At 37.7% G+C, this 20,647-nt stretch overlaps 3 protein-coding genes across 4 annotated transcripts; 1 reads left to right on the top strand and 2 right to left on the bottom strand.

Moving 5' to 3' along the window:
* Nucleotides 1-151: 151 nt before the first annotated feature.
* Nucleotides 152-5,015, bottom strand: LOC116308803 (NEDD4 family-interacting protein 1-like). Its single transcript, XM_031719296.2, has 8 exons — nt 4,844-5,015; nt 3,565-3,769; nt 3,211-3,302; nt 2,583-2,619; nt 2,245-2,289; nt 1,644-1,768; nt 1,335-1,404; nt 152-878 (listed from the first exon to the last, which is right to left on the bottom strand). The coding sequence occupies exons 1-8, from the start codon at nt 4,868-4,870 to the stop codon at nt 769-771; spliced, it is 711 nt and encodes a 236-aa protein (XP_031575156.2). The 5' UTR covers nt 4,871-5,015; the 3' UTR covers nt 152-768.
* A 2,649-nt stretch (nt 5,016-7,664) lies between these two features.
* Nucleotides 7,665-19,660, top strand: LOC116308791 (uncharacterized). 2 transcript variants are annotated; one of them, XM_031719279.2, is made up of 5 exons: nt 7,665-7,876; nt 17,289-17,605; nt 18,039-18,186; nt 18,632-18,667; nt 18,942-19,660. In XM_031719279.2, the coding sequence occupies exons 2-5, from the start codon at nt 17,303-17,305 to the stop codon at nt 19,178-19,180; spliced, it is 726 nt and encodes a 241-aa protein (XP_031575139.1). In that variant the 5' UTR covers nt 7,665-7,876; nt 17,289-17,302; the 3' UTR covers nt 19,181-19,660. The 2 variants fall into 2 exon arrangements, with proteins under 2 accessions (XP_031575139.1, XP_031575141.1); XM_031719281.2 differs by lacking the exon at nt 7,665-7,876 and adding an exon at nt 16,998-17,102.
* On the bottom strand, nt 10,394-13,685 carry LOC116308790 (uncharacterized). The gene has a single exon (XM_031719278.2). The coding sequence runs from the start codon at nt 13,513-13,515 to the stop codon at nt 11,368-11,370; it is 2,148 nt and encodes a 715-aa protein (XP_031575138.2). The 5' UTR covers nt 13,516-13,685; the 3' UTR covers nt 10,394-11,367.
* Nucleotides 19,661-20,647: the final 987 nt, after the last annotated feature.

Raw genomic sequence — 20,647 nt, 5'->3', positions numbered from 1 at the left:
TTTAATTTATTGGACAAGCATAGCATAAACAACTTGTATTTTCCATTAATTAAAAATAATACTCAGCTATTTAATGAATGCTACAAACTAGGCTGTACGGAAATTAAAACTAAAATCTAAATACACCAGGTAATTTTGGAAATTCCTCAGGTACGCTGGCAATAATTCACCTTTAATTTATATGAATATTTTTAACATATATTCAGAAGACAGGATATTTTGTCGTAAGCTTTCTATTTAGTATCCTTCAAGACCATAAGCACAAGTGATGGGCATATAGTCTCCAAGGATGTTTTTTTATCTAAATTATGGTTAATATTATTAGGTTTTTGGAGTGCGCATGGAACAAGGGATGAGGAGTTTCAATGTAGCATTCTGAATACCTTATCATTTGCTTGCAGTCGCATTCACTATGTTTCTCACTCGCTCTGTTAGTCATCATTCCCTCATTTTTAATTGAATTATATAATAATATTAAAATCAAAAGAAGTAGAAAGCGGTAGATAATAAGTTGTTGGGGTTGATTTCATAGGTAGTTTACGGCAGTAAGTTTGCAAGGGTAGTTCTAGGTAGGTCAGCTCCTTTTAGTCTCATAAGTAAAATAAAGATTATTATCAATTATAACTGCCAAATCTAAAGATCTACACTCTGGCCATCTTTCTATATACCAAATCCTTCTGTGTTTATTCAAGTCGATATCTTGATGTCCCCATTCTCGTTTAACAGTTTTTTCTAGTAGTTTTGTCCCTCCTCCCATTACTGTTGAGCTCATTTCTGAACAGGTAGACCCCAGTAATGTGGGAATCTCCTACATCCACGCCTGACTAACAACTTGATATGGAGGTATGCAAGGGTAGCTCTGATAAACAGTAACCAGCCTGAAATAATACAAGCATACAGTAAAACACACCAATTTTGTTGGTAAGGTAATTCTACTTTGAGTAAGAATGCACCTTACAACAGAATAAAATGGACTGCAATGTCACTCCACACCCCTCCCCCTACAGAAAGTTCTCCTAGGAGGAGGGTAGGGATACTGTATTCAACGAGGGTATCAATTGAGCAATCCCCATCCCTTCTCTCCCAGTATCTGGTGTTGCTTCTTCAGGCTACTCCATATTATTATATTCTCTAGAAGATAATTGGGATTCCTGTGTTGAAGTATATGGCAGAGTAGAACTTCCTTCCACACCCCCTCTCTCAAAGTAGGTTAATAATAGTAATAATAATAATAGGGTAAAGGGTATTCATAATAATAACAACAAAAATGATTTTAAAAAATTAAAAGATCACATTGAATTGCATATAAAGATAAAAGCAAAAGTTGTGTTTACCAAGGGCAAAGAAAATCCACCATATCCAGTCCTGACCATATATTATTTCTTCTCTAGATTTTGCTGCCTCCTGATAAAACAATACAGATTGAAAGATAGTGAAACAACTGGCAACACACGTCCCAACATAAGCAGAATCTCTCACAGTTGTCACAAAAGACAATGCCAACTGATGGTTTTCACAGCAGCCATGTTGGATGAATTTAACAAAAGATTTGTCATAAGTCGCTTTTGTTACATCATCCAACATGGCTCATGTGTTTTTTTGTTATTTCATCATCTTGGGAATGATTGCAAAACCAGCCATACCTTAAATATCCACACCCATTTAACCATTGAAAGACCAAACCCAGCAATGGCTCCATAACGTGATGCAACAGTCCTTGTTAAACAGTATGCAGCAAAGAATCCAAGCCAGTTGAACAGGAAAGCCACTGAAAAGTAGATGGATAACATAAGATACCACAATTATTACTACTGTTCCCAATAAGCCAGAAGCGAGATGACGTTTTACCCCCGTCTCTAGACCATAATCCTTTTCACACTACTTTTGTTCTTTGATTATGACTATTGTTCCTGTATTCTCTAAGGAATCAAAAATTTTAATATGAAAGAATTTTAAAAACTATTATGGTATAGAGTCGAGGGTAAAACGTCATCTCGCTTCAGGCTTATTAGAGTAGTTTTGGTAGAGTATACAGCTCATGGAATGTTAACATGTTCAGATGTGATTTCTGCTGGCAGTCACCTCAGTGACTACGCTCGAGTGTGTGTAGTGCTCAAGGTAACTCAATGCATGTAGTCAACGAGTATGAGTGCATTTTCTTATTGTTATACATTTTTTTGTTCTTTGCCTTTTTAGATAAGAAGATGATTTCTATTATATTAGACATCTTTTTTATCAACTTACTTGCAAAGCACAACACAAAGAGCCAGTCTGTCCCTAATGCTACTTCTAAAACAATAAGAATAAGAAGACAGAAAAGATTCAAGTAAATATAATACATAAATAATAGACCCCATTAACATTGCCGTAGCGTTTTCTAATTCCATACCATGGGTCATTCCATAGAATATAATTTCTTAGTTTAATGGTTGCGCATGAGAAGATGCACAAATATGGATACAACTGAAACAAAGACTCTTATTTGCAAGAGAGTGACGTGGTCTGGAATGGGAAAATATTAGATCTAAGGTAAAAAGTCTAAGCAGAGTCCCTTGTTTTAAGAGATATCAGTGTGAGCTCACCTTGTCCTCCATCAACAAGTAAAGCATTTCTCTGTTCCTATATTAAAACAGTGTACGAGTTAGTTAAGTCGTTGACTGTGCATTTAAGATATATATTCCTATGTAAGTGCTTATGCTCCACTCAATATTCATACTACATAGATTTTAGCTTTGCTTTGGTTAAATGTGGACCCAGAACTACATTAATGAAAAGCAGTCCAACTGAACTGAAAGAAAACAGAGTCAATCAGAATTGAGAAAATTTGCAAAACTGAGGTGGCTCTCTTCCTCTTGATCATAGAGTTTCTAGGCCACCAAATGAAAAAATAACGATAGCGATTGTGATGGCGGACATGTTCTTATTTTTTGCTGGTCAATTTTCGCAGGCTTCGTGACACCTCAGTTTTGCAGTTACGCCATTTCTATGTCACTATCTATGTATCTATCTATCTATCGCCGTCTATGTCAGATCAGCTGGGCAAAGCTCCAGAAAATTTCCACACACAGCACCATGAAGTAATATAATATATTAATGTACCCTCCTTTGACCCTTCCCACCACTTAATTTCATATCCTCCCCCCCTGGAACTATTTATCCTGATTATTTTTCCATGTGCTGCAGTATTTAACTTTCAATTTATCAACTAACCAGGTCTTCATTTATTTCTCTCACTCCCTCGGCTTCTTCGTAAGTGGGTAGTTTGGAAGCAACTTCGTAAGCTGGGGGACTGATGTTATTTTCTGAAACATAAAATATTGATTTAAATATATATATGTACATATATAAATATACAAAAAAACATATATATATATATAATGTTATGATGTCATAAGCACATAAGCAACTAATCGATAAAACTCTAGCTGTTCCAAGCTTGACCAAAAAGCACACTAAGTGATATGGCATGCTATACTTTACATGTGCAATATATGTATTATTCTGTACCATACTTTAAGTCTTCTACTCATAAGAAAATGACTTGAATGCAAAGCCATAACATACCATCGTTGGGTTCATCAATGTCGTACGATACATAAGGTGGAGGAGGGACATCAGGAGGTATTTCTACATATGCTGCTTGGTTTACAGTACGATTATCCTCTGTTGTATCCTGTGTTGGTGTGAGATGAACTGGTTGAGGTGGGGTTGCAACTACTGATAGAACAGCAGGTTGGGAATCTGGTGCTGTTTCCTCACTGGTCGCAATCTGAAACAAATTAGTTAATTAAGTTCAGGTTGTAGGTGCAAAGCACTTGCCTCTGACCAATGCTAATGATTCCTGAACTTGAGGTTGTATGGGAGTTGGTGCTTTCCTATGCTTGGGGGTTTTCTCTAGGCTTTTCCTCCTAAATTCCAATTTGATCATGGAATTAGGGTCACAGGTTTTTTAGCAACTGCCTATTGTTATTTTCTCTCCTGATGATAAAAAACGAAATTTGCACATAATATTATGCAATGCTATAAATACCTAGTTTCTCATTAAAAAACACAGCTGTTCAATAAATCACTTCTAATCTTTTCACACATTATTCAAACCTCTAAAATACAGAGAATATGGAAAATAAATGAACAGCAAAGGAATAAAGTCTTGAAAAATATAAACAAAACCCTTAGAAAACCATTAAAGCGAGAAAAATAAATTTAAAATAAGGGGGAGATTTAGAACTTTTTGCCCCTCAGAGATAATTTTTCTTTTCTATTTGCATATTAACTCCAATGTTTTAAAGCAAAGATGTAAAATCTAATAAAAGATTTGCACCACTCATAAATATTTTGATGAAAATGCCATAAAGACGAAACACTTATTACAAATAAGTTTATTGATTCTGTTTTATTATGTCTTTAACGCTGTGAACTTATTGCTCATTTAACAGTGCAAAAAATATACCAATGAATCTAAAATACCTAACAAGCAAATAAGCGAAGTTGTGGTTCTACTGAGGGTTTTGTTTGTAAAATATTCATGAATTTTTCGACCGATATTATGATAAAAACTTTAAATTTTGATGTTTATACACGACACAAACAACAAAATATTACAATTATTCGAACATGAGTAGCCTTTTTTCAGACACATATATCTATGTATTACGTTCAAGAAATGTTAGAAAATATAGGAAAATGGTAAAAGATAGGATGTAAACTGTCTTGTAGTCGTGTTCCTTTTAGCTTTTGTCGTGGCATTTGAAGAAAAATATTCGAAAATCTAACAGCGGAAACCAGTTGGGCTTAGGCGTTCCTCGAATTATTCGCCTTTTCTTTCGGTAAAATATTCACTTACCGGCACATATCGTTGGTTGCCTGCCATCTAGGCTTTTTCACAAGCCTTCTGGAAGGGTTGAAGTGGTTTTTCACTCCAAAATATTTGTTATTTTAAGAGAAAAGGGTCATTTAGTTTAAATCCTGTTAAATCCAAAATGGCTGCTCGAAGGGATGCTAATGTTATTTTACCTCGACATCGTGTTATTATTGCGTCATAGCTAAACTGGGGAGGGGTGGGGAAATATTGTCAACCCAAATAAAACTTAAGGGCGCTCAACATCACATTTTTGTTGGGAAAAAAATTGAGTTTTCCTTAGATTAAATAAATATAAATCTTATGAACGCTATTTTTTATGTCGATGTTTGTGGCTCCTATTAGTGTGAGGGACTATGTTGGCTAATATTCACTATATTATATAAGGGAAAAAAAGGTTCAGCTATATTGTCTGATACTCAAATTAAATATTTCAATTTACCATTACCTTCCAGAACAAAAAAGAAAGAAAAAAGAAAAGAAAATCGCATTTACGTACGCGTTGGGCAGTGTTCAGGAAACACGAAAACAACGTCATCCAACATGTCGCGCCAACCCATTCATTTAGGAATGATTATAAATTTCCATACCTCAAATACATATTTTTTTGTCTTTTTCAAAGAGAGATAGCATTCATGACAATTTTGATCTTCAATTAGCACCTTTTGGAGTAGGATTTCAGTTGCAAAAGTTTACTGTGAAAAATTATAATAGAACATGGCTGTCGACATTTGACATGTAGCTTCAACAGTCTTTACACTAGACGGCCAAATTAATATTCTTCTCAATAAGTCATTAAGTGTCAAAAAAAATATCCGACAAGCGACTAAGGGAGTTAATTAAATCCCACCTGGCAGAAGATTAGAAATCCAATCTGGTCCTTCATAATTTGTCAAGTAAATATTCGTTAACACTGATGACGTCATCAATACAAATGGGAGGTCCGAGTGGTATTAAATCAGGCTGATAACCGTTACGAGGGCAGACTTTTGTCATATCCTCAGAGTGCAATTTCTGGCCATTTGACAACCATTTCAAACTGAGTCTTTGCTTGCGCATCTCTTAAATCTTGACAAGCTACATACTCCAAGTTGCCAAAAATTTGATATCTTATAAAATATGGGAAAATCATTATATTGGGAAAAAATCACCTTGGCATGTGGCTTGCCCGGCAGCCGGTCGTTGCGTAGGTTTCGCATATTTTAGACAAGTGCGCATTTCAATTCCATTTCCATTCCCATTAGAATATCCAATAAATTTGTCCACTGGATAAGAATCTATCCGTCGGATATCGCTATATCACCCTTCCGTACAACCGGGCCCAGTTTATCCAGGGTCGAATATCTTATCAAGCCGAGTGTGCCCCCGCCCCAAGAGAGCGTGGGCTACCTGTATCCAGCAACCAGCTGTCAAAAAGGATATAAACCAGAGCTACTTTCATTTAGACTGTGATTAGATCTAAAACAAACTCTCAGATAAAACTTTGGATGTACCTGCAATCCAAATCAGAGAGGTGTTGAAGTCTAGGAATACCCAGTAATGGTGCCGACAGTCGAACAAAAAAGACCGGCAAATATCTCCTGAAGACCTCTGAGACCTTGCGTGAGATGAAGTGAACGATACTGTTTCACTTTCAGGTTGTAGTTGAAGCTGTATACTATTGTTCTGGAACGGGTCGTCAGAACCTATTGAAAAATGCTGCTAGGCTTAATTGGTTGAACAAAAGGAGTTCTGTTCTTTGGACCCAACTTCGCGACCTTCCTAATGTTCATCGCCTTAACTTGACTTTAGCTTAACTTGACTTTAGAAAATTTTTATGAAAAACAAAGCTGTATAAATAACTAACGTTGCTCATTTTAATGTTTATAAGGAAAATGGTACGAGATAAGATAACAAAGCTATCAGTAAGATTGTTGCGCTTTTGCCACAAGCCTGGAATGAGCTGACGGTCTGTGTGTTAATTCTAGAAGACAAGAGGTGGTTTCCACTCAAAACGTTCTCCAACTGACACCAGCTCAATTGAAAAACGCTTTCTTCGTGTGACAGAAAAGCGTGGGAGGGAAACAGAACCCGTACTTATCAGCTCAATCAATCTAGGTCCAACTCTTGAAAACTAATCTTTTACAAATTGAGTCATTAGTTCAATCAGAGAATAAATAATCAAAAAACGTCATAATTTTGTAAATAATTATGTAATTTATAAGTATGATTGAAATTCCATCAGATTTTTAAGTAGTTAAAATATAGTAGAGATGAATGTGAGCAAGAATAAGAAGTTTTATAGGATGAGACATGTCAAGTGAAGGCGCTGAAAGAAGTGATTCTACTAATGTGCGATGACACCGATAAGCATGATGCGCAAAATGAAGTCAGATGCTGGGCACCAAGACAATTCACGTTGGTGTTCTCGAAGTTGTGTAGTTTGAAAATACATTTGTGAGATAACAGTTGGTACGGCATTTGGTGAGACTGCGACCAGTATGATGAACACCTTATCAAGTCGCGCGCGTATTTAACATCAAATATTTTTAAAAACAATCCTCAAAATCCACTTTGTACTGTTAGTAAACAAATAAGGCATAGCGCAAAAGAGTTAGCTCAAACATAGACACAAAAATGCCTTCCTAAAAACATATGCGCATAACGTACGAGCTCATAATGTTATTCTGTAAGACACCGGTCTTCCCTACTCAAGATAGCCTCATGGCCTTTGAGCTTTTGGTTAGGGATTAGGTTTATGACACGTGCGCAATCACCAATTAAAGTCTGCCTAGATATTACTTCAGCGGTGGGCTACATTACACATATATTGCGTTCATGACTGAGAGAAATAAGACCCTACAAAAATACCGTACCCGTCAACATTGAGCTTACGATCGGCGCGCAAACAAAAGAGCCGCTCGACTCTAGTTTCTTAAAATTCAACAAGCTTAGATATTCAGTTCAGTTGAAAGAAGGTCCAGATTGGCGACGTTGTGCATCGGACGATCTAAGAACACAGATACTTCAGGTTGGAAGGTATGTAGCGAAACCATTTACGCCTCGCACAAAGTGGTTATACAAAACTACTGATCCTGCTACTCTGCGCTGTAGAATAGCGCCCTGGTTTGAATGCAGAGGTGCAAATGTGAGAATTATCAACTTCTCGGGTCGAGAAAACCGCTTAAAGCGAGGAAATTTCTGCCACAGATTTGAGCATGTGAGAGAGCTTCATGTCAGAAGGTTTTGCGCAGAGAGGCGAGGGCTTGAAAGAGTGAGGACAACAACCTTATCTTCTAATGGAGAAGTTAAACTATGTTGCATAGCAAGATGTATCTGGGGTGTGTCTCATTTTACTGAGGTCCCATTTTGTCCTGGTAGGGCGCTGGTTGCAGTACTAGTTCTATTCTGCACGCATCAGTCATTCTCCTGCGCGATTATGGAGTACCAGCAATAGGTTTTTGGAGTTTTCTCCCGTAAAGTTTATCACGAAGATGATGATCTATGTAATTAATACTCTCGATTGGTGCAAAGTATGGTCGCAGAATGCGGCGATAGAATAAGATGCATTGGTACACAAGACGCGCGAGGATATCTTTTTCAAACAATGGTGGTTTTCGTATAAAGATTGAACTAAGCGTAAATTGAGCCGTTTTTACTAATCAAATAATACTTTCCTTTATTCTTTCGCTCTTGACAAACAATCTTTTTATATTTAGTCCACTTAACCTTTAAATCCGTAAAACTTTCACCTGAAATACACACACGTATACAAAACAATTTTGATTTTGGCCTGAATATTATCAAACAGAAAAATCCCTAAAACAATCCTGTATCCTGCAGAGATTTTCACGCATTTGCTATCAATGTAATTGTGGTTGAAATCAAATCCATGAAGTGAGCTTAATTGTGCCAAAAGAAAATTACTGATAAAAAATCAATCTTCCTACAAGTGTGCTTTTCCGGCGAAAAATCGTGAGGAATTCCGAAAGTAAATATTGTTTGATCAGCGCTGACAAGTATTGTTCATTTGGCTTGTGATGTATTGAGCCGTGAATCGTGTTATAAACTTAGCACATTATTAGTGACTTTCCCTAGCAAATTACACAATCAACACCCTCTTAACACATACTTCCAAGAAACAAATTAGGGATTTTATTAGTTTTGCAAAATAAGAATATTTATGATAAAAAGACGCTTCTTTTGCATCACATAGAAAACTTTGTATGGGGTGGGATTTCGTGGATTAGCCTTAAACACTCGTGGGAAACATGATTATCGAGGTTAAAAATATGTTTATGATAGATAGAGGAGGACCTTGCTTACTTACAAGGCTGTAATCGAAAAAAATCTAGTCGATAGGCTACTTAGCAGCTGAATTAACGCTGTAAAGATATGATGATGCAGTTTAGCTACGAATATGATTGATTACTGTTCCAAAACCGCCCCGTAACACTGTGCAGACTTAATAGAGTTGACAGTAACGGCTCTGCTATCGGAAACTGAGACTATTTTTTGGGATTGAAGTGACCTTTGTGCCTTCTGTTTAATGCGCGACTTCACTTGAGATTTTTTTTTTTTTTTTTTTTTTTTTGCCTTTTTGCACGGAGTTCAATGTCCAATTTCCGCAAAAAGGAACGGGTTGAAAGATGTCTTTGTGCCATCAATCACTGATTTGGAAAAGCAGACTATAACTTTTTATACTTTTTCGGTCCAAGTGACGAAAGGCGGGAAGCTGGATTATACGGAATGTACCGCTGTATCTTACATAATCCAGACTATGGTCGTCAGAGAGTAAGCTGAGCTGAGCTGAGCTTGCGGGGTTAAGACGCTGAGGCCTTGTGGAATCACCTTTTTTGCAGCATGGAATAACTTGACAAGCTATGACCAAACCTGTCTGTCTTCAACAGTTTATCAAATACGCCGCTCGTAAAAGCGACCGCTTTGAGCCATCTACTCGCCCTAACCCTTCGTAGACGGATTAGCCGATGCCCTTTGACAGTTTTTACCGTCTACGGAAGCATATATATTTTATGATGTACAAAATGTTGTTAGTATCCAATGCCCAACGGATATTAACAAGGCTTGCCTTGGTCGGAAAATTTGCATTAATTTTTCTACCTTTTTTTCATCCTATAGGTCACAGGATGAAACTATATATATTATCGGTAAAAACCTGTAGGCTATTTGTCATCTGTTCAATATTTGAAATTAACAGTCTAAATATGGCCTTAAAAAAAATTGGAATACTCGTATGGTATGGTTTCCAATGTTTTTCTCCTATTTCTAGCTTGAACTGCGATACGGTATTGTACACGTTATCGATTATACGTGGCAGAGTGATATGTCATACGAGTTTCTATACGTGGGCGTACGATGACGTCATTTGTTTTGATCAAGAACATGAAATTCTTGCAAATTCAAGCAATAAACAAACAAACATCAAAAGTGGCAAGATCCTATCGCTTTGGAAGATATCTGAGAATTTGAGGACAAATCTCTTGATGGTTTTCAAGTTAACGTTGTGAAATTTGAATTGAATTGAATTGAATTGAATTTGAATTGAACTAACTTTATTTATCCACGGTAAACGACTCAGTTAAACTGCTTTTCAGGCGTGCCAGTTATGTTGGTTGGCAAGATGTTGCCAAACAACCTACATTTACTGCAAAATTTAGCAACTTTAATTTATTATATCTCCTGAAATAATGAAGCAACTGATCTCAAATTGATAAATATTATCAACAGTTATGACTTCTTTATATTTCTTAAGTTCAATCGTTTTATGGCTCAAAAGTTGATTTTTGAAAATGTAAACAGTACGCCCACCTATAGTGGTACGCGAGAGTGATGCTTCTGGATGAGTCTTTCTCCTAGGTTTATTCTTGTTCAAAAAAATGACAAATGAGATGACATAAGGGAGTAAAAATTTAAGGGAATTAAGAAAAATTAGGCCATGAAAGTAAGTACACACGAAAGGCATGCAATTTCTTTGCGTTTTACTTCAGTTTGAACGTGTTAAAACCAGAACAAATATGTCTACGCCGAGGAAAACATCATTGTATTGTATTAAGGAATGAGAGATGAAGGAGAAGAAGAAAAACGAAGCCGAGGAAGAACAATTTGAAGAAGAACAAGAAGATTTAACACGAAGAAGCTAGAGCAAGAAACAGAACATTACAAGAAGAAGAACAAGAAATTAAGAACGAGAAGAACGAGAAAAAGACGCGGGAAAGATACGAGAGAAAAACTATTATAAGTTAAGTTGTCTAGACAAATATCTTGGTGTTTTAAGTATATTAGTGATTGATGTAACCTTAGGCATTTGACCAATAGTATAAATCGAGAGCATTAGAAAACCAGTACATCACTAACACTAGATAGGTCAAAGGTCAAGTTCAAAGGTCATCAGCTTGTTCTGCAAACACACTTCTCCGAATCTCCAGAGCCTCATTTGTTCGAACATTTTTCAGTTGGCTATAATGCTAGACGTTTCACGCGAAGTTTCGAAACTAGCTACTAGCTACAAGCTAAAAATAACATCTCGTAAGAAGAATTGAAGGTAACAGCCATAGAGTCTGAGTGAGAGCAGCAAAAGTTGCCCTAGATTTACCCCCCTTAGTGGGTTTTAGTGATGATTCCGCTACTAATGGACATTTCTCAAAGTATTTGATGCTAAATCTTTCGTCAAAGTGATTCGCGTGTCCAGGCAGGCGACCCCAGTCAGCGTCAGAACACTGAGGTGATCCAAGTCTAAATATTGCGTTACTTTCCTTATCGAACCAAAAACAGTTGATCTGTTGCGTGACGGCGTCACGCAGCAACACATTGTTACCAAACTTCCATGCCTTCCCAATACAGGAGAATGTTACTTCTTTCTCTTTGCAGCTTGGGGGATAGGAAATGTTAAGGAAAGTCATTTTTTGCCTTGCTTCTTGGCATCCAAAATGCATCAAAGATGACTTGCCAGTACAAGAAGTAGACTCTACACCTGCGACCACAGACAACAGAGAATGCCTGCTGTTCAACACCAGAGAGCATTTTGACATGGGTTGAGCAGGAAGTAGCTCTCTATGAATGACCTTCTCAACATTCCTCCCCCAGTGAGGAAAAGGATCCCGCTCATATAAATAAGGCATTCCACAAAACCGTTTCAAAATTTCATGCCTGTAAAAATCGTCCGGAGATCTACCATCCTCGACTAAAGGCTCACTCTGCGAGAGTCGATATATCAAGACGTGTTTGTTGATAGTACTTGTGAGTCCCAGTCTGGTAATTCTTGGCCTGCAGCCATTTTCAAATTGGCTCAGAAGCGCATAATCATCGTAATAAAACCTCACCCGTCCTTGGCCGAGCCAGCGGTCGCCTTCTGGTACAAAACCACAAACAGAAGGGTGTCCTTGACTTATGGTAAAACGTTCTTTACACTCGAAAGATCCATAGGGACTAACACTAATATTACCACCATTTATTACAATCTTTTTACTGCCTTGATGTGCAGATTGCTCCATCCATGTGCCCTGTATCTCATTCGGAAAATCACACCTTCCACTAAGATGATATTTCGAGTTGTAAGGCCTCTTCCTTCGTCTAATACGCAGCGAATACATGTCATCATTTCTTCCCACTCGTTCTCCATTATCAATAATCCCTTTACAAATTGGGTCGTTAAATATAGTTAATGTGAGTTCATCCTCGAGATCAGGGGTCATCTTGATCCTAGCGCATTGTAAAGTCGTTTTTTCATAATCAGAAACCCAACGATCGCGTCGAGCTGTCACAAAATATGTAAAAAGGCCATCTTTCCATTTGCTTATGCACCGTAGATTGAGCTCTAAAGGAAATAGGTGGCCAATATCAGGATTGGTACAGTTATGACCTTTTCCAAAGTCTATATAAAGACCATCTTTGCTCAGACAATCCGATTCTAAAACGCCAAACGAGCCCTTAGCGTAAGTGCAAGTTCTTTGTTCCTTGGCGTCATAAATATGCCATATTTCATGAGCGCCTCCTAATTCCAAAGGGCAGTCTACGAGACCATGGGAATGATCTGATATAAGTAGGTCCTCTTGTAACACCAGTTCATTGTCTTGACAGGCGACATCTTTCAGTCTCCTACTCCAACTTCCTAACTCATATTGAATAACAGTTTCACTTCTTTTTAGAAAACGAACACAAGAAAACGTCTTGTTTGTATCCTGTTTTCCCCCTAATATTTCCTTCTTGAATATAATAAAAGTGTTATTAGCTAAACCTCTGTTGGCAATGCATTCGAAAACACTATGAGTTATTCTGCTAAGTGGCTGAAAATTTTTCGCGATGATAGACTGCTTTATTGTGATTGTAGAGTTAACTACCGTCCACGTCCATTCTGAGGTCCCTTGAAGTGCTCGAAACTTAGACGGTGGTGAAAGATTATGCCACTGAGGTAAAGCTATTCTCTTGCCAAGATTCCATTCGCAGACCTTAGCCAAACCTGTACAGTCTGTTTGAAGAAAGTTTGGGAACACACAGGACGAAGTATCTTTTAGCAACGGGGGAGTAGAAGAAACGGTTATGTTTGTAACGTTCAATGATGTGTTGTTCGAGGCAGCGACGACTGCCAGTAGAAACCAAACTAGGAAATACCAGAAAGTTTCTGCGATGTTCACATCTTTAAACCCCATTGTAGGCTGCATATGCTCGCGTGAACCAGGCTGTTGGCATTATCGAGGAAATAACAACGTAATCACTATCCGTACAGCACTTTGTTCAGTTGTGCGTGCATATGCAATTAGGATAATGGCGTTAAATTAGAATTTCAAATCCGAACACTTGAAAGACCCCAACGATAATTTATGATGTCACACAACTACTACAGAGGTGGCGGAGCTATCGTGACTGACATTCGTCAGCGAACCAATAGTACATCTCCATGATATTTAACCGTACAATGTAAACAGTGTTACGGTTTGTCCACAAACTTGCCCCTATTTAGACTTACAAAGAAAGCGAGGTCTTTGTTGATGTTTTATTTAGTTAATCTATTCAAACTTTCAGGTGTTTGCAGTGTTCCATAACAATAGACGCTAACCGCCTTCTTTATACAATAGTTCATGACGATGTCAAATTCAGGTCAGGTGGAAAAAAGATATCAACTTTGACAACTTTGAAACCAAAAAAGACTCAGTAACTTTAACGTCAAATATATCACGTTATTATTAATATTTGATGCTAATGATAAATGAAGGATTTATGACACAGGTACTTTACAGAATTCTAAGACTTTTTTATCACCTAGTTGAAAAGACAACGTAAGGATGTTTACTTTTCTGCCGTAGCTCGCGATAGTACAACTTCCGGATACCGCTTATTGGGTCAGTTATATTCAAATGTCGACTAAATCATTAATTTTTAAATAAGAAAGGGTTGATTATTCAGTGGAAGCCAAGTTGTCTGTGTGCCAATATATTGCGGTATAGGCTAATAGTAATATAACCGATCTAACTTGGTGCTATTCCAATTACCAGACTTATCTATATTGATTATATTTTAGCACAAATTATGAATAGGCTCTGAATTTAGGCAATCCCTAAAAATTCTATGGAAATACGTTTTCTTAATATAAATTTTTCTTATATTAACCTTTTTAATATCGATAGAAGCATGATTGAAGAGGATGACAAGCCAAATAAAATTAGAATATCACTCGATATCAAAAAAGTGGCATGTGGCCGATAGGTCGAGCATGGATTCTTTCTCTTGCGTGTTTTTCCAGAAGTAGACTCGTTGAAACTGAATTGTTCAAACTATTTCTAATAAAAGCCACAGAAATGCAAAAGAAAAAAGAAAAAAAAGAGCTTGGGGCATAAAATCCAATATAAATGGCCAGAGGGGGGTAAATATAAACCTCGAAAGAACCCCCCGTCGAGCTCTACTTGCAGGCGATATCAGGTCGATTAAAAAAGATCTTTATGACTTTCGTAAAACCTGCTTCGTTGTATATACAAGCCAATCAAAAACCTATGCTTTGGTTTTCAAAAGCTGACAAATTAAGCTTGTAATTATATCCTGAATGAAAACAGAGTCGGTTGGACTTTGTGGTCTAAGAAATCCAATTATTTACCACTCCTTCATTGCTAGCGCTGATCGAGACAACATTTGCGACAGGGAATTTGGGCAATACACTTCCGTCAATAATAAATAAATAAATACATTGGTCGGTACCTTTACATTCTCTGATTGGCGGCAGTGTATTGCCATATTTCCCTGTTACAACTGCTGTCGCGATCAGCGCGTAGCAGTAAAAAGAGTGGTAAGTCCAATTATATGTGCTTAATTTGTTTTATTCTTAAGCAATTTTAAATTTGAAGCTATTGAATTATGCTAAATACTTTGAACGGCCGAGTGTTTTTCTATTGACAGATCTTCTCTTCAATAATGGCCGATATCATCTATATTATTTTTCACTTTATAAAGAGCGCAAGACAATTTATCACATGTCAAGATTTACCAATTGTGGTTAATAAATGATCGATGACTAATAATATTGTCGTATGATAATTATATAGCTTAGGGAACCAATGTAGAACGTACCGTACGCGTACATAACCAAATACTTTTGAGTTGAGTAAGGCAGCATTCGTTTCTTTTCATTTATTTTCCTTACCTATCTCTTTCAGTGCGCCCCCCTCCCCCCCCCCCCGTTCTTAAAGAGCAGTTGATTATCAAGCCATAATATTACATAACTTTAGATTTCACTAAAATAAGAGACGAAAAATATATGAAGGAATGTTTCGTTTTGAATTTGCCCTTTTCGAGCTATAGTAAGAGTCCTAGATTTTTATTTAGGGTGTTGTCTAACTCATAGTATGTTATCCCAATGGTGCGCAATTTCCCTCCTACATAACTAATATGGATATCCCAGTCAAGCAATAGACCTTAGTCGTCTTGGTGCAATGTTTTCCCAATACGACCCCAGACATCCACGTGTCATTCCCTTGAAAAAAGGTTCGTCTAAGTTGCACCCATATTCATGTGTCTTCTCATGCGCAACTTTTAGAGAAAGAAATGATATTCTAGGGAATGACACGTGGCATGAAATTGGAAAACATATATATTTCACCAAGACGAATAAGGTCTAGAGCAGTTCATTGGATCACAGACAGGGCACAGACAGAACAAACTCAATAATTACTACCTTGTGTAAAAAAAAATATTATAAAACCTGACCTAAATTTAACTCCTGTTTTATCAAGGTCATTCCGTGAGTAGAGATGGTTTAAGTCCAGAACAGGTATTCATACGTATTTGAATAACAATACTGAAGCTATAAGTGTTTATGAACTGGTAACAATGCACCATTAATAGGACCCCAATATAACAACAATGATCACCCGCGGGTACAATATTATGCATAGATTATCTGTAGTGTTTCGTGCGCGACAGACTGTAAGCGGGAATATATTTCACGATGTGCTGATTCAGGGCATATTGTGGTGAAACCGTTGAGAGTACGTGTAATTCCTGGGACTACTTCTTGATTTCTTATCGTTTTGATGCGCGGCGAGGAAGAAAACATTGCACTATGTGTTAACCGTACTAAAAGCAATTCAGATCAACGTTCTGAGCCTCTCTATACTACTTCCCACCCATCCAATATTCGCCATCACTAAACCTCCTTAGCTTGGGTATGATATTTTGTCATCTCATACCACGTTCCATTCCCTTGCGTATTATTTCTTTGGATGTTATGAAGTAAAAAAATAGCGTCAAAAGTTCAAAAGTCAAAAAACAAAATTTGCGTAGCAGATGGAGAAACGTAAGGTGAAAGCTAGACTAGCTACTCGTTCGACGTTCGATTTTAACTCAAGACCGTGAACGCGCTATCGAAATTACGCTGAATTAACTACCATGGCAACACTTTTGATATCGCTTACAGTGAATCGCTTATTTTTTTAAATGCGTACTTCAATCTCAAGCACTTTTTCAAGAACTTTTCATTCTTCTATTAAAGCAACTTGTCCTTAACTAGATATGCCTCTTAATCAAAAGCCATCGAACAATATCAGAAATAGTTCGTATATAAATTTGCGTAATTCATTGGTAGGCATAGCAATTCAATAGCTACAAGCAAAGCACCTACTGAAGTGTCAGGGCATCGTTTCTAACTGCCACTTTCTGCACTGCCACCACATCATATTTCAGTTTGAAGCGCTTTGCACTGCATTCGTGAAGAAGATTTTCCTACTCGAATTCAAAGCTTGAATTTCCATCGACCCAAGAGGTAACATTCGTCTGAATTCTAAAGATAGCACATTTGCTGCTTTCCTTTCAAGGGTTCTTACTAATCAGTCAGGACAATAATTTTTTAAGTTCCTTCGAAGCTATCATTATTGCCTACTGTCAAAAGGCGAAAAAACTTTTATCTGAAAATTGACCCTTTAATTCAGTTTTTCCATCCATTTTTCAGTTTTGATTGTCAAAATGAACCTCAAGATTATATTGCTGCTGCAGTTATTTGTTCTCGTGGCGACAGCGACTCGTGAGTCCAATCCCGAAAATCCTGAAAATTCTGAGAACGAGGGAGAAATTGCGGGTCAAGAGGAAAGGCAAGAAGACCAACGCGAAGAGCTCGAGGAAAACGAACTGATCCTTCCGCAGCTTGATCCTTCTGATTGTCAGTTCCAAGTTATCAAGAGCTGTAATCAAAAGTTCAAGAGTTCGTTTGAAAGGAAGCCAGGTGGACCTGCGAGGAATCGTATGGAACTGTACTGCAAGGGAATCCAGGTAAGTTGAGAGTATTAATTGTCACCTCGAGTTCTATTCCTGTACCCGGCATAACGTTTGTGTAGAATTTGGTAGGTCTCTCCCTTGATTTAAGGCGGGTCTTTCTCAGGGGTTCTCTAGTTTTCCTTTCGCACAAAACGCAGCTCCCTTCCAATTCGATATGTGCACGTGCTTGAGTTTCCCTGACTAGTATCAGCGCAGAGGTTGATTCAGATTTCGATAAAGTTTGAAGGCTTCAAGGCTATTTTGGACGTGCAAAACTCATTGAAAAAATCCCGTGCATGTATGCCATATTCGATTTATCATTATCTCCACAAGAACGTCAACCTCTCTAGTTTATGACTATCTTCCATGGAGGAACCATAATTACTCTCCTAAGGGAAAAACAAGAAGTATAACGGCTTTGATAAATACCAAATTTTGTCTTAATCAGTCGTTTATGAAGTGCTTGGAAGCTTCGACCTGCAGGGGACCGTTCGTTGACAACTATAGATACGTGGTTCTTCAGCATGGTATGATGGACAAGAAACTGAACTTGTGCCCCAATCACGTCTATACGACACTCAGGACTAAGGTCCAAGGTAAGCACGCTTCACGATTAATCATTTTGTAAAATCTTTTTTGGCAAGGGTATGTTCTCGGGTTTGACTCCTGGGCTTTTCATCATATGTGAGCAGAGTTTATAAGGTCTCTCCCCTGATTTTAGGGTTTGTCTTCCGGTTTTCCGGGTTTTATGACGGGTAATATTCCGCAAAGGCTATAAGCTGGCTTATCTGTGGGCTGGCTGTGTCCTGACTTTAATGATTCAATCAAACCAAAGGTTGTTTTAGGGATAGCGATAAAATTTAGAATAGGACGTTTTGATTGACAATTGGTGCTAATTAACTGTACAAAAGAAAGTGTGCAAGGGAGTCTGGTAGTAGAGGTCAATGACGCTATCATGCAAACGTCCTATTGAAGACGTTTTTCAGAGGCATCAGGCCTGATGACATGCGCACTAATACATTTTGAATTTCTTTTCGACAGCTATCACCATGAAACATCTTTTCATCGACGACATTGGTGAGTTTTCGCTTCGTTTTCTTGTTCAAATCGATAGAAGAATTTGCTTTTAAAATCTAATGTAACGAAATGTCGCGCGGAAATATTTCGCAGACTAGGAGTCGTTCTTCTGGGATCGCGCTCCTAATTTCGTGTGTCCAGCCACACTTTATGTGTGCCAGTCCATAAAAGCATCAAGTTTGATGCTAAAAATATACACTCTCTTTTAGATAAACGTAGAAGTGAATGAAATATTAGTTTAGTAAAATATGCATGGATTTACTATTCACCACAGGGGCGGACAGTTCTACCCAATGCTCCGTCGAAGTTCACAAAAAGTGTGTTAAAACATTCACAAAAAACATGGAGACGAACTCCAACATGTGCCAAGATGTTCAGTCATTCTTGATCTGTTACAAGAAGGAATCTCCCAAATGCATGACCAAGATTACGCAACACTTTACTCATCTGTGCAACCAGCTTGGTGAACAGATGCTGAAAGCGAACGAGAAGCATAGAGGAATGATGTGCTGAGATGTGAACATCAAAACAAACTGTGCAGAAGTATAGTGTACTTAATATATAGCTTGGTATGCAATGAATATATAGCTGAAATATTTGAGTTAATTAGAAGAGGAAAAGAAAAGAAAAAGAGAAGAAAAAGAAGGGAAAAAAGAGAGAAGGATTTGTAGCAGGAATACCATTTTTGTCGCTTTTTGGTTCTCCCAAGAATGAGAGAAAATACATGTACAGACTAAGCACTGAATTTTGTTTGCAATAAGCAACAACAATAAAGATATTAAAAAATTCGAATAATATTAGAGCTTTAACTAGTAAACAAATCTACGGGTAACGTGAAAAAGGGTTAGAGTGAGAGAATGTGAGGTTGGACATATATTTGTCTGATGATCGTGAGCTAGGAAAACGCGTTAGGGTAATTACGTAGCCAAGTATCATGTATGGAAAGAATTACGACGTAGAAGATGCAAATAAAATGTAAACAAACTGATCAAACTTCTGACTCCATTATATAGGCAGAGTGATAGAGTTTTGATTGAAGGGGGGAGGGGGGGAGGGGCAGAGGGAGGGGCAGAGGGAGGGGAGAGAAGAAAAGTACTGAGAAGATATACTCTCGAAAAGCGTTAAGGAAGGAAGCAGCGGCTAATGTCAGGATGTCTGCAACAAGAACTATAGTAAACTCTTCTACATGTGTCCGCTGTGCGATAAGAATTGCAGTTTCTGGTCTTTAACGACGAATTGCAAGTACGCGCGCTATTCCCACGCGTTTGATTATCAGGGAACGGTTGTCTTTGATGTCTTCATATCGTTTTGGTGTGTGGTATTTTTGGAAATTTGGAAGAGAAAAGAGGTAAGCAAACAAATAGTCAGCATGTGCGTAGCCCGACTTGAATTCGTCTTAACCAGAGGAGTTTGCAAGCAGTTTAATATAGTATTTTTGAATCCGTTTCACCTAGAGATATAAGAGAACCTGGATTTCTCAATCTATCGGTAGACCTTATTTTGTCTTGGTGCAATACGAACGTCCACGTGTCATTCGCTTGAGAATAAGATTCTTTGTTTGTGTTAAATCCATATTCATGTCAGTGTCTTCTCATGCGCAACTTTTAGAGAAAGAAATTGAAAAAATTGCACCAAGAAGAATAAGGTCTAGAGGTGGCCATTGGATCAAAGACAGGACAGACTCACTTACTACCACCTCATATAGAAAATGCACAAAATAAATAAACCTGGCCTAAGGTTACCATCTGTTTTCTCAAGGTCATTCCGTGACGGGAGCTGGTTTAAGTCCAGAGTATGGCCTTCATACTACTTGGATAACAATACCGAAGCTATAAGTGTTTAAGGGCTGATAACAACCAGGTGATCTGAGGCCATGGAAAAACGATTAACCAATCAAATCGCGAATCGTGTTTTTGGAGAAAAAATCCATTTGATCCTTGATGCGCAGGGGGGGATGGCAAAATGGCGGGCAAGTAAAAT

The sequence above is a fragment of the Actinia tenebrosa genome, unplaced genomic scaffold (genome assembly GCF_029948245.1).
Source record: "Actinia tenebrosa isolate PJP-AT-01 unplaced genomic scaffold, QUT_ActTen_1.0 PGA_scaffold6__47_contigs__length_16458017, whole genome shotgun sequence".
In the NCBI taxonomy this organism is placed as follows: Eukaryota; Metazoa; Cnidaria; class Anthozoa; order Actiniaria; family Actiniidae; genus Actinia; species Actinia tenebrosa.
Note: the sequence above shows the minus strand (reverse complement) of the source record. Positions and strands in the feature narration are given on the sequence as shown.

What these genes read in the sequence shown, in the direction of transcription:
- LOC116308790 (XM_031719278.2), bottom strand. Translation starts at nt 13,515, where the DNA reads ATGCAGCCTACAATGGGGTTTAAAGATGTGAACATCGCAGAAACTTTC.
- LOC116308803 (XM_031719296.2), bottom strand. Translation starts at nt 4,870, where the DNA reads ATGGCAGGCAACCAACGATATGTGCCG. An exon ending in GCAACCAACGATATGTGCCG is followed by an intron (nt 3,770 to 4,843) that starts GTAAGTGAATAT and finishes AATTTGTTTCAG; the next exon opens with ATTGCGACCAGTGAGGAAAC. An exon ending in GTGGATTTTCTTTGCCCTTG is followed by an intron (nt 879 to 1,334) that starts GTAAACACAACT and finishes GTATTATTTCAG; the next exon opens with GCTGGTTACTGTTTATCAGA.
- LOC116308791 (XM_031719279.2), top strand. Translation starts at nt 17,303, where the DNA reads ATGAACCTCAAGATTATATTGCTGCTGCAGTTATTTGTTCTCGTGGCG. An exon ending in TGTACTGCAAGGGAATCCAG is followed by an intron (nt 17,606 to 18,038) that starts GTAAGTTGAGAG and finishes TGTCTTAATCAG; the next exon opens with TCGTTTATGAAGTGCTTGGA. An exon ending in ACTCAGGACTAAGGTCCAAG is followed by an intron (nt 18,187 to 18,631) that starts GTAAGCACGCTT and finishes TCTTTTCGACAG; the next exon opens with CTATCACCATGAAACATCTT.